The 17,011-nt window shown below is 40.6% G+C and overlaps 1 protein-coding gene across 2 annotated transcripts in view; it reads left to right on the top strand.

Moving 5' to 3' along the window:
• Window positions 1–17,011, top strand: part of LOC139468968 (potassium/sodium hyperpolarization-activated cyclic nucleotide-gated channel 3-like) — a 181,846-nt gene that overhangs the window by 89,643 nt on the left and 75,192 nt on the right. The window contains exons 1-2 of one of the 2 annotated variants that reach the window (XM_071251138.1): window positions 2,670–2,870; window positions 12,828–13,724. In XM_071251138.1, the coding sequence (XP_071107239.1) occupies window positions 12,859–13,724 (866 nt within the window). In that variant the 5' untranslated portion in view covers window positions 2,670–2,870; window positions 12,828–12,858. Of the gene's footprint in view, window positions 1–2,669; window positions 2,871–12,827; window positions 13,725–17,011 lie in introns of those variants that run through there. The other variant, XM_071251199.1, reaches the window with a different exon arrangement.

The following is a 17,011-nucleotide window of genomic DNA, read 5'->3' as shown; positions in this document are numbered from 1 at the left end:
TTTTTTTTTAAACGCCACACTCAATAGCCCAGCTATATGACGGCGGTTTGTAAACAATAGAGCCTTGCCAATCCAGTGATTGACATCATGAGCATCGATCTATGCAATTGGGATACAATTACATGCATCAGAAAGTCTGACCCGTGTTACACTTTCTCAGGAACCACTTTCAGTGAATAATACTCGGCTCCGGTTATCAAACCCAATGCATTTCTTGACGCGTCACTCGATTCCAAAATTAAGGAAAAGTGTACATTGAAACCCCGTTAATCGGGACTGTATATGCATCAGCGAGGTCTTCAAGAAGAACCAATGTCCGGATTATCGAAGCACATTAACGAAGAACTATTATGCAAATCATATTCGAAAAGATTTGTCCGTTATGCAGGTTTCATGACTAATGAGGTTCTTGGTACGTACACTGGCGATTCCAGAGGAGGGGTGCAGGGGATGTTTTGGGTATTATATATGTATGTGCACCCCAACTCTTTCAAAATCCCTGGATCCGCCCCTGCTAGACACGTTGAGGTTGGTGGGGAAAGTTTTGGTTAATGGATGTGATGTTATACTATCTAATGTATAATAAATGTTATAATAATAATTATATATGTTAGAATGCGATGTACATGAATCAGCTACGATTCGACAACACTCCTAGACCTTGTGGACCCACCTGAGCCACATGGCGACTTTAACGTGGACAAAATGAATGCACGTTTCCTAACAGAAGCTAGTGTGTGTATTAGTGCATGTATAAATGCTTTTTCATTTTCCGGATTAACGATGGTAATATGAAAGAATCGGGTGTTCTTTAACTTCTTTGGAGTAGTATAGATGAATCCGAGGTTTCGTGCAGTCACGCACATGCACGTTGTTTCGTTATTATATGATTTCGATCGATGTTGATGAACTTTTAAGAAAAAGTGCTGAAAAAAAATGAAAAACAAAAAGTTGAAACAAATCATAGCAATAAGACTCTATCTCATCCACCGAGGTTCCTGTAGCCAATGAAATTAAGTAAATGCCCCTGGAATCACGTGCCGTTCGTGGCGCCGCATGACTTTCTGTAACATCACGTTGGTCTCTCAGAAGTGCTGACTCAAAGAAAGATTGTGAAAACGGGAGAAGTCCTAAACAGACATTGATGGTGCAGTCTATATCGTGCAAGACGCCAGGCTATCGATTGTGTTTGTTACAAAAGCAATTACATGAGTTTAATTAGAAACTGATTTCCAGTCCGCATGGGATACCTCCCCGTAGGTATTGCCTGGCTCCGATTAATGACAACGGGCAGATCTGTGTTGTAAATGCATGAATCACAAACGCATCTCAAACGGAATTAAGTAGCATTGATTTCTATGTTCCGCAAAGTCCCGCTGGTTTTGAACCGTACAGGGTGAAAAAAGCTGGCTGCCGTTTGAAAAAAGGTGCCACGAGACCTCGACCTCCCATGACATCGCATTGAGAACCATACATACATTTACATTCCCGGGTCATTCCTCTGATACAAAGAAAATTAAGAGCTGTAATTTTCTTTTGACATGAGACCATCAGCGCACTTCTAAGTTCTTGTCTCACTCAATAACAAGTCTCATCTCATCTCGGATACTTCAGGTGATTAACTTCAAAACTTCTGTTCTATTTCTTCCCTTAGTGTTGTCCTGAAATAACATGGCTTAAGTGCACATATCTGTATTCTTATCTTTCTCATGCTCAGCTTGAAGATATAAAACAACACATCTGTCAAACTTCAGGGTTCATTATTGCCCGCCATAACACACTAGGCTATCGAAGGCTCGCTGTGCATTCAAATATCTCATTAACGCCCGATTTGGAACCAAATTCTTCGATTGGCAGCAACCAACGGTGCCAATGAAACAGAGAAGTACACAACCACTATTAGCCCTATTTACCTCTCCTCTGCTAGGGGCGGTTACTCTCCCCGTCGCCTTTGGGGTGCCACTTTGAAAATTTGTTTATCGTATTATTCCATGTTTTCTGAGAGGCGGTCTGTAATGAACTGTTATGGCGGTAGGCATATTTACATAGCATAGTGCCCCGTGTATTATATTTATGGTTGTGCGAAGATTCTGGTATTGGACAAATGTGTGGAGATATATACACGACGAGGGATACAGGAAGTAAGGTGGGTGTAGGCAGACTAGGGATCAGACAAACTCACTGACTGTGAGAAGGCAATGAGAATTAGCATTGGTTGAGATCGATCAACGCCGTCAACAGAAGAGTAGTACAGGGAAACTAGCGGTCATTACTTAGGTAATGATTCACGTAAAGCCACGGGTACGGATCCCAGGCAACCTCAGCAATACAGGATCAACGTAAAAAGTATCGGAACAGCGTGGGAAGGTTGTAAGAGTTTGATAACACTGTGTTGACTTGATGAGCTTGCTGATAATCAATGGCAGATTCTATCCACGTGATAGTCTCAAGGCGCAAGGCCGACTCGCAAGAAATGGAAAGAAAACAGTAGGATAAAACATGGCGCATAGGTCTGATCCGGCAGTGCTATCACTCGGAAAAAGCTGACGGGATCAGCGTTGTATGGGGAAGTAGTGGCCATGGTCCTTCCATCCGAGACGCTCTCTGAACATCACGCCGCCTTAGTGCCCGCGCTAGTGAAAACGCCCTCTGCATTGCAATTCCTACGATCGACAGCGCGGGTCTGTCTACGGTCTTTCTTGGCTGGTGATTACGTCCAAGTATCTTACAGGGGTACAGGAGAATTCCCCAAGGAATGCCTTTTTGTGGATCCTAGTTGTATTTTGGTGTATTGCTAACCTTCACACACATAACAATGGACGTTCACGGGAGGATATTATCATATCACTAGCCTTGCACACGCAACAAAGGTGAGTCTGTTAATAAATCGGTGTAGTCTTGGTTTAAGGCAATTGCCTGCATCCCCGCCCGCTTGTAGTGTGGCAAATCTGGCAAGTCTCAGTATTGGTCTTCAACTCTGCTACCAGCTGCTCTGAGCTGGTCAGTTGAAGCAATGCCAACATAATCTAATTCCAGACCTCATTTCAGAATCCAGTTTACATGTAATTGTTCAATCTGTGGTTTCATCATAGTCGTTATCCCATTGAAGTAAATACAGACAAGCTACATGGTGGATGTTTAAAATTTATTGCCTTTTCGATGCCTTGAGGTAGAGTTTAAGTTAACATGGCTAAAGATCGTTTACAAAGAATGATGCCAGTTGAAAAACGCTCCTTCCATTCTTCCGAAGTCACAACCCCCACCCCGGGACACACAAGTAGTCTCTACCCCCAAGGATTCGCCCCCCGACCTTACTCAGGCAGAAGGCAATGTTGACTCTTACGTTGCCACTTATGCTTGAAATCTCGCCCTGAGATTACTTTCGATTACTAGCTTGAGTCTGAAGAGAGCAAATATGGCAGTGAATAGCGTCGTGAAAATGACGGCGAAGCTGATTCCCAGCGAAATCCTCTTCCTATTCACGGCCAATGGTATCTTGCTTTATATGGGGTTCTACGCCATAATGCGCTTTAAATAATTGTGTGCTACAGTGTTCGCCATTCACAGATATTGATGACGGAAATAGCTTGTACTTTTTAATTATCGATCCGATTTTATGAAAGGTTGCATCATCGAGCTCCGTGTTACATAAACGGTTCGAGAATTCATAAATCTATACGGTCTTGACAAATGATAGCTGCTCCAGAGGTATTGATCAGCTCGAGGTCTTTATTCATATTTTTTGGTATTGAACCTATTTCATATTCAGTCACAGATTGATTTGAAACCGAGAGGAGAGCGATGCATCAGAACAGAAAAAACATTCTCATTGCATAATGCATCGCAACGCCACTCTGTATCTGTTTGAAATGTAAATATTGTTTTTTACTTGACACAATATGGACATGTTCATGATGGTAATGGCATTATGAAGTTCTTTTAATAACTGTCATATGGGTTTTCGAGGTGTCAGGACACCATTCTGCAGAAATATTAATGCAAAAAAAAGTTGCAGCCATTGTGGTTTTGAAATTGCTCTTACATTGTCGTTATTGGCTGACATGATGTATTAACACGAATACTCCACCTGTGTCTCTATGCCCAACGGCATCTCTAACCCGTGCCAAGATATGTGTTGGTCGTGAGTTCGAATCTCATTTTATGATCCTTTCTTTCTCAGAACCAAACATTTCACCAAAGTGCTATACATATATGACCTGCTTTACGCTGGCGTAGCCTTGTGGGTTAACTCGTTCGGTCGTCACGTTGAAGCTTACTAAAAGCGGCGTAAAACCACCCCCACTCACCCAACGCTGGGTTATCCCATCTACGATGTGATGTAATTGAAATACTGCTCTAGTGGTCACTAAACCCGACACACTCTCTCACTCTCATTTGTCTGACACCTTCGGCTTGTTCAGTGTGTCAAGTAGCCTATCGCATTGCCATCGACATGCTACATAGTTGACCTTTAGGCGTTTAGGCGTGTACATTTAAATCACCTATATGTGTATTAAATGTCTTATTCCAGACTGAGTTGTAAGTGATCTGATGGGCCAAAAAAAGTGTACGCAAGCACAATTGGATTACAAACGTCACTACGATGAAAACAGTCTCCGAAACACTGCACAGTTAAGGTGAAAAATAACAACTATGGTACCCGTAGCAAATACGCCACGGAATAACCATTTTCTGTTTGCTTCATTTTTAGCCACCATTTACAATGGGTGTTTTCTTTCTTGTTCATTACAATTTAGATTTTTTCAACAGTATCCTAATATATGACTTCAGATAAGACATACCGCCTATTAAAACAGATTTGCAGCCAGGTAATCAGCTAGATTGAACAACAAACAACTGGACCCGTGAAGATTCCGGGGTAGAATGGGTCTTCAGCAACCCATGCTTGCCGTAAAAGGTGACTATGCTTGTCGTAAAAGGCGACTAACTGGATCGGGTGGTCAGGCTCGCTGACTTGGTTGATGCATGTCATCGATCCCAATTGCGTGGATCGATGCTCGTGATATTAATCACTGGATTGTATGTTCCAGACTCGATTATTTACAGACCGCCATCATATAGCTGGAATATTGCTGAGTGCGGCGTTAAACAACCAACCAACCAACAAACAAACAAACAACTGACTCAATTGGTAGGTAGATAAAGATAGTAACACCCAGCAGGTAGACTGGCTGGTATATATACTAGTAATCGGGTGTTGGGTCAAAACAGAGAGAAAGAGAGGGGTTGGACGGCACATTGAGCGATGGATGGAAGAATAACCCAACCGACTTTTGTGGTTTGGGTATTGCTAAAATGACCACATATATTGATGATATAGGATAGGCTGAACTACATCCTGGTTAAACGCAGTACCATGTTGTCATGAAGACACGGTGATGGAATGTGAATGAGTGAGTGAGGTTTAAGTATTATCATAAATAAGATACCACAACTGACCTTCAAATCTTGAACCATGAGTTTTGAGAATTGAACCCAGCAACAAGCAAACGCATTACCCACTAACCTACCGAAGTTAGCTTAAAACAATCAGAGCGGATGGACAAAGTAAACAGACGAATGTGAGTCATGAAACCCTGTTAATCTGGATGGTACTGGCCGGATTAACACATGTCAGATTTGACGATTCGTGTGTAAGCAATAATTATGACCAATTAATTATTAATAGGCATTACCACCAGTAGTCGTCAGCAAGGCGAGATTTCCGGACTAACGTGTCCGGACGATACGCACACCCTTTCGCGAACTCCTGGTGTCATCACTATTTTATAGTGGTTCATAAACATGCTTAGGATAGAGTCGGAATCGTATAATGGACATCTAAACTATAATGGAAACGGTTTTGTTTACTATATAAACATGCAGTAAGCTATTCTTCGACAAACAAACAAACAGATACAAGGTCAAGTTAAGTTGTATGCCTAAAATATGCCGTTCTGGAAGCTTTTTAGTCCTCCACTCGATTGGGTAACGGTATCACGCATGACCTTCCTTAGCTTCCACGTTCTTCTGGCACTGGCAAGTAGACCTGTAAAATATGAATGGGAGGCGATAAGCATTTTAGATCGTTCTCGGCCTAATTGATTCGTATTTGCAGTGTGTGAACTTCAAAGCAAAACAGACTGCACAGGTGGGATCAATTCTTTAACATAACTGGGATAATTAACAGAAGACTATATTTGTATGGGGATAATTTGTTTCAATTTGTTTCAATGTTTTTTTAATGAAGTGTCTATGTTTCATATCAGATACTGATAGAAAAAAGGCACTTAAGGTTATGAGTAAGGATAATTGAAAATGAAATATTTCAGGTTCATAAATGATCTTGCATGTTCTAACATTTAAACATAATGTGTCATATTTGGTCTCAGAAAGCAAACTGCCCCATTTCCTCAATAGGTTTTGTTTGCCTGTAGTGAATCACAATCTATAACGATATTTGTTTACATACGAAAATAACTATGGCTTGAAACAATGACAGAAAGCAATGTCTGACAAGACGAAACCATTTTCAACATTCATGCAGATACACATTATACTATACGACATTGACATCTGACTGAACTTACGCGTGAGGCACGTCAGCTGGTCACGATACCTGTCGTGCTGTGATGCGTTCCTCCTCCACCCTGATTAAAACACGTTCCCTCATTAAGCTATATTCATTGGGAAGGATTAATTCATGACCGTACTCGGACCATAATGGGGATGCGCAACCTAATTCTGTGACTATTGGCTTAACGCCTTCAGTGTTTCATCATGGGAATGTGCTCTGTGCTTCATGGCGTTTTTGAGATCCGACAGTCATAGAAGAGCCGAGATACCGTGATTTCTCGATGTATCGATTGAAATGTTTTATAACGTGGGGCTGTGCATAACTACCATGCTATTTGTCGATTCTGTGTGAAGAGAGGTCGGGGACAGATACACTGTGCAACGCGTCCTGATGAACAGAATAAAGCCAACATCGTGTGGCTATAAAATGATGTCATCGGAGCTTTTGTCCTTTAGCACTTTAAAGGTGTGCTGTTACCATAATTGGTTCCTAGAATAATGCTTGTCGTTCTATGGAAATATGCTTTAAGGTTTCTTAATTGTTTCTCGATGGTATTGATCTGATTGACTTCTAACACACAGGCTCGCATATTTAGTTTCTCTTAAACGCTTGGGAGAGTGATGACCCGTTAGGGTGTTTGGAGGCAGGGCACATCAACTGCCCCCACAGTTGAACACGTTTATCAATACATCCTTCATCGATCTTGTTATAAGGATTTGAAAGTCAGGTATTCGCCATTTACACTTTTGTTCAGACAAATGTAATGCAACGCAGAATATGTTCGATTCAGAAAGCAAGAGAGACATTGGATGGACTGTGGATGTATGGATAAATGAGTTGATGGATGTGTATTAGTTGATGTGTATCGTTGATACGGTATGTGTTTCGTTGATTCGTGTGCACCATATCTCACCTGATCTTCTTTTCTTATCCCTAATATAGTATATGAAGTATGAATTGTTATTAATATCACCACCTTTATTTCAGTATTATACCACTACCACCGTCGCCTATATATAGTCTCACCCTCTAGTGATTTTGTGTATGGAATATATCAACACGTGTCGATAATAGTTTGAAATTATATTTCATACATGTATCAAAGACAAGAGGATGGTATTATATTTATCATTCAAAATAATTCTCCAAACTTATTCAGTTTGTAAAAGATAATATGTGATAGCTAGTCAATAAATTGCAAAGAACAATGAAGAACGGTTGTTCTATCATGACGTCATTTCTGGGGATTCGAACATGCGCTCGAAACTTGATGACATCGTCTATTGGATGAAGTTATTTTTGAGAGGGGAGTGTTTAGTGAGATGTTCCCAAAGATGTAGCTGGGGCACGCAGATAAATGCGATGGCCGAAGGATCGCGCCCAAAAGTGGGAGAGATATGACAATCGTCATTGGGAGAAAAGGTACAGGTAATAGACGTGAGAATATGCGGGAAATACCCACCTGTTCATAAAATGGACTTGTGCGACATTGCCGAGGTCGGATTCTAACTAGGGAATCATCATTATTAAAATACTGGTAGATATTATTAAAGCTTGTACATTTCATCACCATCCTCAAAGAGCCTGTACGTAATGTGGATATCTTTTATAAGAAATGAACGACTCGTGGTCGCTCCGCCCCTTCATGGTTTATTCTCCCTGCAGTGATTTGTACCATAATCAACTCCTACTCGTTTATTTCTGAAATAACCAGTGTCTTGTGTGTACCCAGTACAGCCAACCAGCTTATTGGCAGATGGATGAGGGATGTTGTTTGATTGTGACGTCATGGTAACCGATTACGTCACACACTGGTCTGGAAGGCATTGTGATCATGCAATTGTAACTTAACGATATCACAAAGCAACTTTTGGAGGGATCGTTCCACAAGGCTATGGCAGCCATCTGACTACTTCTTTACCATGGACTTATGACAGTCGTAGCCTGTGTCGGGACCCTTACACAGAGTAGCAACTGTTGCACGACTGTTATGTTTTTGTTGGGATACTGTTCCCAATGCCGAACGCCCTACGACCACTGACAATACGTGTATGGTTAGATATGTAAACATAGAATCCAGAGCATTGCCCTCATAAATACTTTGTATTATCTGGAGGAATTTGCAACCACGCCACGCCTTATCATTCCAGCACATAGTACCACACGGTCCGGTACGGGAGTGTTACAGCACATACTCATCATTTATTTCTTAAATATGCTAGTCATATAACGTCAAGAATGGCCTTCCACAATCCTTAACGAGGAACTGTTCTTGTGTCATTTGGCCGTCACAATCACTCTAACCTTAACACACCGTTAACACAGCCTCCCAAGTTCATTGTGCAAAATAGTCTGACAGCTTATGGCTACCCTTCATACACATACATCTTCTCAATTCAAACAGGGCACCGGTTGCAGAAAACATCTTAAGTCTTAGGATACGGTCCCCTCTATCTTTTTTATACCATAATATGAACAATAATACCACTGATTATGGCCGTCTATTTTTGTGTTGAACTACATGCTGTACAATAGCCCGGCTCGTCACAACCCTCGTAGGTAAATGCAATATGCTAGTGGATACAAGACACTATTGCATATTGTGATATCTGACAAGTTCATATTTCACTTGTCTGGTTCTAGACATATATGGCAATAGAGTATATAGTATATGGAGTATATTTTGCAATTGCAGAATAGAATAGACACCTCAGAGTTCAGATATAATGTTTAGCACTGTTCTGCATGGTTGTCTCTGTGTGTTCTTCAAACGGTTTTATGGTAGACATGTGGAGTACGTTTCCAAATTTGACGCATCAGTGTCCAAGATGATGTCTGCTTGACTTTTACCACATTTTCCCGTATTTTATCCGGTGAACAGTTCACTTGCCTTTGCATGTGTTTCTGTCAGTGCCACCAATGAGGCAGGGTATGTTCACCTTTTCGCGAACACCTGGTATCATCTCTATTTGATTGTGATTCACAGACAAATATATATATGATGGAGTCGGAATCGTACTGTAGACTCTGCTTTTGGTCCAGATTTATTGTGATTATGGAATGTTTTTTCTTGCTTTTATTCACATCTAATATCAGGGGGTGTCGTCTGTGGATCCTCTGAGACATGTGCAATTTGTAATGAGAAAATGTTGGTGTTATAATGTAAATTGGTAAGTTTCGATAAACTCTCATTCGTCTTGAACTTTAATATGACGTCGCTTTCTGATTTGTGATCAAACAACCGATGGCAACCGAACAATTACATGAAACCCGAACAACTATTAAGCGAACTGTATAATGTCATCACCAAAATGGATATCTGTCTTTTTCAATTCAGCTGTGTACTAATGTAAAGATTATTTTCACGTCAAATTGAAGAACAGCAATGAGAAAAATAGATAAAAAAGGTGAGGTGAGGTGAAATGGGGTTTAACATCACTTACGATCAGGATTGGTCAGGTGAGGTGAAGTGAAATGGGGTTTAACGTCGCGTCCAAGAGTATTTCACTTATATAGAGACATACATGCACGTGTGTATGTGTGTGGCTGCTTGTTCTAGTCCGGACTGATGCCGATTTATAGTGCTAGCCCACTGAGATACCGTGCCGCAGTTTAACATGAATACCCTACTCAGACACAGTATACTGACTCCGAGCCGACCAGCGTCAGACAGGGTAACAACAAGTACTATCTTTTAACGGACCTTCCGCTCTCCGGGCGGACGCTCTACCTCTAGACCACGGAGGCGGTCTTGATATAAAGATGATTATTCAAGATAACAGGTTTAATCAGAGATCGCATACCGATACGCTCTGCGGTTTAATCAGTTAGAGAGCCGTCACTCACATTTGTTTACTGTAAGGCATTTGTTTTGAAATATTCAATCAGTGGAACAAATGTTGTTTTTTTGCATCACTTTATCTCCTGAAGACCACTTGATAATACTTCATATGGTACTCGAAGCAAAATAGTAAAGGTATTTCGGTTGGCATGTGGTAAGCGACAGTATGCATATGTTATGTTTGCTTGGTTATTACAAACGTTTCACAATAACCATGTCATAATCTGTCTGTTTGTCCCTATTCCTAGGGCTAGTCTTTTAACAAGGGACATCCTCAGCACAGGTAGCAGCTGGGAATAGATATAGATATCTATTGATAGACCGTAAAATGAATTTGCACTGTCTGAATGTCATACATCACGAGACACATTCGCTGTGTTTTCTGTAGCGGCTTGCGACGTCACTGTTTGTGGATGACGTCGAAGTTTTGGGATCAGATTATATGGAGTTTAATTACATATACACGTTACAGGTGAAAACTAATACGTTGAACCAAACTGCGGGTCAAATATAACTATACCTCTCAGTATCTGAAATTATTATATATATTATAAATAAAAAAAAAAAAATGAACTGTCAGCACCCAAAGAATCCTTCTAGGAATAATTTGATATTTGAAAATACAATTTAAATTTAAACGTTTAAAAATGAAAAAAAACCTTCGCATAGTACACAGCTCCTGATGGGTATCTTAGACATCTTATCTTTGAAAATGAATGAATTTGCTTTTTGCGGCACATATTTACAAACGCATTCTGGAAATTAAGATTTTCATAGGAAAGAGATAATTGAATTAATATGTAATGTATTCGCGGGACGGCCCTTGCTAAGGAGAATGCACTACATGTATGTGATTCATTTTAAATAAATAACATTATACTTCATCTTCACAAATGCTCACTTTCAAATAGCAGAATAGATGTAGCTCACGTACGTATAATTTTAAGAAATCAAAGAATAAACACGTCAAGTAAGGCCTACAGACGTGTTTACTGTGTCTGCATTTAACAAACGTCCATATCAATGCTTCTTTCACATTTCATAAATCAAATCAAATGAGCACAAACAGCCATAATTAATACCATACACAGACTGAAGCAAACCTAAACAACGTGCAACGAGTACACATTGTATGCACATACGGTTCTCGTTGGAATCAAAGTACTTCTCCTTGCACTTGAGTGCATTTCAAAATGAAATGGACGACCGTTCACAGAAGCCGTGTTCCACTTCACTAAGGTCAGGTTAAATGGCTTCGGATAGTGCGTATCAATTATTGCACGATGTATAACCCTCTTAAAGGTCAGTAAAGAGGTAAACATTCCAGCTGATTATCTGAACACAAGTTGCCTTCGGTACATTCTAAGGGAACAAACGTATAGGTCTCCATAGCCTGAAGGTTTCCGCTCAGACCTAACCAGTATATATATGATTAAAATATTTCCTGAACCATTTTACTAACGTTTTCAACAACGTGATAGAGACATACATAGACGACAGCAGAACCTGATCACTGAAGGTAGACATGGTTACTTTGGTCTTCATCTCAGTTCGATATTTTCCGACGTTAGAACGTTAGATGTGTATTGTACTGCACTAGCGTATTGCGGACAGGTAGTTAGTTACTGGAATTCATTTAATTTAGGATGCATTTCTTTTTAATATTCATATATATTCATATTCATCCACAATAATATGTTATGGTTATAAGCTATGAGGTGCCATTTTTAATCAGGAAGACCCGTTATACCGAATGGTATCAATTCATAAATGTATTGTTTGAAAGCACATTATAGTATGTTGAGCATTATTGTCTCTAATGATCTTTCAATGTTTTGAGACATTGCATTTTTCGTAATAACTAACCAGAATAGTGTTGAAATGTCGAACTGTGTTTTGCTCCTTGCAGAAAAGTCTGAGGTATTGCGATTCACCAGTGTGGTGGGAATACTAAAATTCTGACGAGATTTTTTTATTTTAAAGATGTATGATTCAAATAGCAAAGTGTACATAAATCTGTTTATATCCTACTTAGGTTGTCTGATAAGACGCAGACGTTGGGGGCACTGAATCTGACTAGACCAGAGTCAATGATCACAAGAGCTTCGCGATATGTAAAGCTATAGACTGCGTTTCTCTAGTCCCATATTGATTTCCCATAGCTGGTCGATTGTGTTATTCTGTTCCACAGTGAGGTGGTATGTGGTCTTCTCACCTAGTGGACTGCACTATTTCAGTCTGAGAAATTCGTCAATTGTTCTATGAAATCCAACCCAGCACGACAACCATACTGGCTACGTGTGTTGTAATTAGGTGGTCTGTCCAAGTGTTACCTTCATCCGCGTATCGTCGAACAATATTTGGTCAAATTGGATGAGCTTCTTATATCGATTCCCTTTCTGTTGACAGGAACATCCACCGAGGCACGTCTGTGGACCAGATGTCTGGTCCCAGGACCCCGCCGTCCGACCCCCTCCGGGCGGACGCCAGCCCGGGGAGGGGTCGGGACCGGGACGAGAAGAGGGAGAGGCTGCACAGAGAGAGGGACATGGACGGTAGCAACAGTTCGCTGGAGGACTCACCCAAACTCGTCACCCCTCGTTCCTCTCCCTTGGTGCGGAGATCGAGCAATTCGCCCACAGACTATCCCCCGAGGCAGGGTTCTGAGAAGAGGCGGAAGGACTCCTCGTCCAGTGTGGCAGCTGCTGCCGCAGAGAGGGTAGCGCACATGGCCTCCCCTAAACTGGTCCGCTCCGATTCCGTCAAGTACTGCAAGCCGGCCAATGGGAGTGCTCATCGCTCGGGGCCCCATCCAATCGCACACGGCACGCCACCTAGGCCCTCACGCCGCGTGCCAAGTTTGAAACTGAAAAGACTCAATGTCGGGTCAAAGGCAGAACCAGAAAAAGAAAAGCCAGAAGCGACTATGCCTTGTTTGCAACAACCTAACAATACAAACCCTTCCATAACCATCACTCTAGATTCGGACGATGACTCTGTGTATAGTGATTACTTGAGTCCGGAGATCAACTACAAAAATGAGAACAAAGTGCAGTTTCTTGGCGACGAAACTAGTCTGTATGGGACACCAAAGGAGGAATTACTCCCTAATTCCACAGACAGTAACGCCGGGGACAGTAAATCCAGTCCAACAACTTTTCTAAAGGATCAGATATTAACTTTCTTTCAACCGTCGGACAATAAACTCGCAATGAAGCTGTTTGGAAATAAGAACGCTCTGTTGAAAGAGAAGATGCGACATAGGAAGGTCGGAAATTGGGTGATACATCCCTGTAGCAACTTCAGGTAAGCTTACCACATTTCTTTACATCTTTTTATACAATCACAAGAAGGTCTGGCATCTTTCAACACTCTACATGCCTCCGTCTGTCACCTCTTATAGTTGATAAAGCACTGATGCCTCATCTTGTGAGGATGCACAATGTATACATCTCTTCCGTGTACTGCGCCAGTCTCCACATGCCCTCAAGAAGGAAATTGTTCTAGCGGTGGTCTCAATAAAGAAATAACATGGGTTTTACAGGCAATGTAGAGCTACACGTGGACTTCTTGTTTGTGTTGGTATTCATTAAAGACTGCGCGTCGCTGATATGTTCTCTACACGTTTGTCCAGACACGGAACTTGTGCTATGTATCATGGCAAAGTCAAAATTTACATTTTTCAGAAATGAGTAACAGCATCCACCGAGCTCACTGTTTCAAGGAGCACTTGTGAATGGAATGCCTGTTTCTCGGTGATTTATCACAATACCTAGCCATGACTAAACCAACAACTAGGACGTCAATAAACCAGTTATTTTATGACATTGTAAAGTACTCTATAAGTAATGGATATAGACGTCCAAGGTTATAGGAAAATGGGTTACAGAAAAAACAAGTGCGAGACATACCTTTCATAACCTACATATTTGAGATCGTTATGCTGCTCAATGTGTTGAGGCTTCAGTGTAGTTTGAATGTCAAAACGAATGATGAAAGTTGTCGACGAAACGGTTTTTCCATTATCGCTTCAAGTTTAAAGAAAGATCCCTGTAATTGCTTTTTAATAAATTGCTAAAAGGCTCTCGACGACTAAAAGACTCCGTTGTGGAAATCTACCACCCATCTCCCACCTTTCTTCCACTGAAAAAAACCCACAACAACGAATGTGAGCACAACCCCATGATTCCTAATTACAGACAGATAACAACATTGTGACATTTTTTTAATTGAACGTTTTACGGCGGCGAACGCGATAAACTTGGAACAATATAATGTCATTAGGCTATCAAAGAATGCCACCTTTCCATAACTTCGTTTCGTGTGTTGATGGCCTGGTTAGAAGGGCAATTTGAAGTCCGAAAAACAATCAGAACTAAAATAACCCCCGAATCAAATTAAGTCCATTCTAAACTCTATTTGTGAACTGCCACTCTTTCTTAATGACTAACCATTGTCAATTTTTATTTTTACCTGTAAAGTATTTAGCCAACCTCTGAAAAATACAATTTCGTTCCAAGAACCTTAGCCTTAGGCCACATTACAAAATGAATGAAGACAAAATCTAGACGAAAGCAAGTTAAATGCCAATCAGTGCCTTCATTTAGGCAACTCTTCATCCTTGGAGGGAATTACACGCCATCCTCGCATGAAGGTAATGGAGGAACCATTATTAATGTTAATTCGCCATCATGAAAAGGACGCCAGGACGAGTAAAAAAGGATGAGTTTTGTCTGTGCCTTTGTTATATACCGTGTCGGAGCGGCAGGCTATCTCAATTTTAGCTATATTTAGACGTAATAACACAGTTATGGCCCTTTGTTGTCGGCTTGGAATGCATGATGGACATGGCTTGGTGTAACCTTCCTCTACAGTCGTGGACATGGATAGAATGAGACATTCATCCGTTTGGCAGACTAATCAAATAAAGTGAACATACCATGTCATCACGTTCAGGACTATCCTCAGGGGCCGGAATATTTCATTGGAAGACGTTGATGGTCTTATAAAGAAAACGAAGAGATGCAACTATGGCATTCACGATTGGTCTGGAGAAGATAAACAGTATTTTTCTTACTGCTCGGTGGATCTATGATTTTGACGTTAACCTGACATTCTACATCACCGTGGATATGCAATAGGTATTATTTCCGTCTACTTTCTGTTGGAAAGATGATATAATGTACCGGTGGGACATTTTGTACAGTATTATTAAAAACGGACAGAACATACATGTCCTTCTTCATTTCTTGAGGGGAATTGTTCGAGCTACATAAGCATATTTACTCTAAATGTGATCGCAGAATTCATGTAAGATTAATTACATGCTGCAGGTTATACAAGTTTGATTGTTTAAGAATGAAAGTGTGTGAGGCCCTCATATCAAAATCGAATGTTGATTAATATTAGGTGTCCTCAATAAGAACCCGATTGTTGGAGTGTAGTGGAATGAAACCGAGGCGTTTTCTACTGAAACGTAATTACATTGTACTCACTTTCACTCGTGCATCATGCATCAAAAACCAGAGTAATGCGGCATATTCTAAACGTAATGTGTGCACCCAGTAGAACGATTGGATGCATTGGGTTGTATACAATGCACTGAATGCTCAGAATGATTATCAATATAAGATTGAATATTGCAATCACTTGCAAGTTCACCTCTTTATATTTAGATTATATAATGACGTCATGGACACAGATTTCAAAGAAAACTAAAGTTACAGAACATGTTTTGAATTCATAATGTTCAATTAATTCCGCGTACGAAATATGTCCAGTTAGTTTTCGGTTTATGTAAATCTCGAAAGTACAGTATATCAGATAATTTCGAGGACAAGGACTGAACAACTGATGGATGAAGAGACAACGCTTAATGGATATACTCAAACAGGAAATAGTGTCGCCTTGTCATGCGATTGAGACGTTAAACGAGCAGATGACTGGATCAACATGTAATTTATACCGTGGAGCAGATGTGGCCATCAGATCATATTCACACAATATACTAAGTCTGGGGACACATCTGGAAAGTGTCTCTGGACAATAAAGAAACGCATATTTTGAACTACCTACAGACACGAGGACCATCTTGGCAAATGTTAAGATCATCGTCATCTGCATATCAGCCAGTGTTCTCTAGTTTTCAGTGTGCAATAAGGTTGCTACACGAAGCACAGTGCATGAGGACTTTGTTATTCAGGTATTTTGACGGGCAGCATTTTCTCTTATCTTTCGGAAAGTACGTGTGTCAGAGTAGCAATGGCCACGCCACCAACTGTCGAAATTCACGGCAACCAGTTATGAAATTCTGAAAGTCGATATGTGTCTTTCACATGAAGAAGACAAACGGTACATAAGTGTTCTGGGTCTACTTGTTCGACCGACAATAAATCTAAATCTAAAGGTTGTCAAAAATATTTTTGTACATAATGATGGAACGCGCAATTCAACATGGTTACATCAGATTAAATGAATTGTTTGAACTTTTGTAATGTGGTGGTTTAGCCTCTCCAATGAAAAGCATGTGCGTGTTATTTTTTATATAACTCAATACATGTGCATTGAACTGTCATAACAGACCAGACTCCAAA

The sequence above is a fragment of the Haliotis cracherodii genome, unplaced genomic scaffold, assembly GCF_022045235.1.
Source record: "Haliotis cracherodii isolate W230 unplaced genomic scaffold, xgHalCrac1.p SCAF_1, whole genome shotgun sequence".
NCBI classification, from domain to species: domain Eukaryota; kingdom Metazoa; phylum Mollusca; class Gastropoda; order Lepetellida; family Haliotidae; genus Haliotis; species Haliotis cracherodii.
The sequence above is the reverse complement of the archived record's forward strand: the minus strand, read 5'-3'. Positions and strand labels throughout refer to the sequence as shown.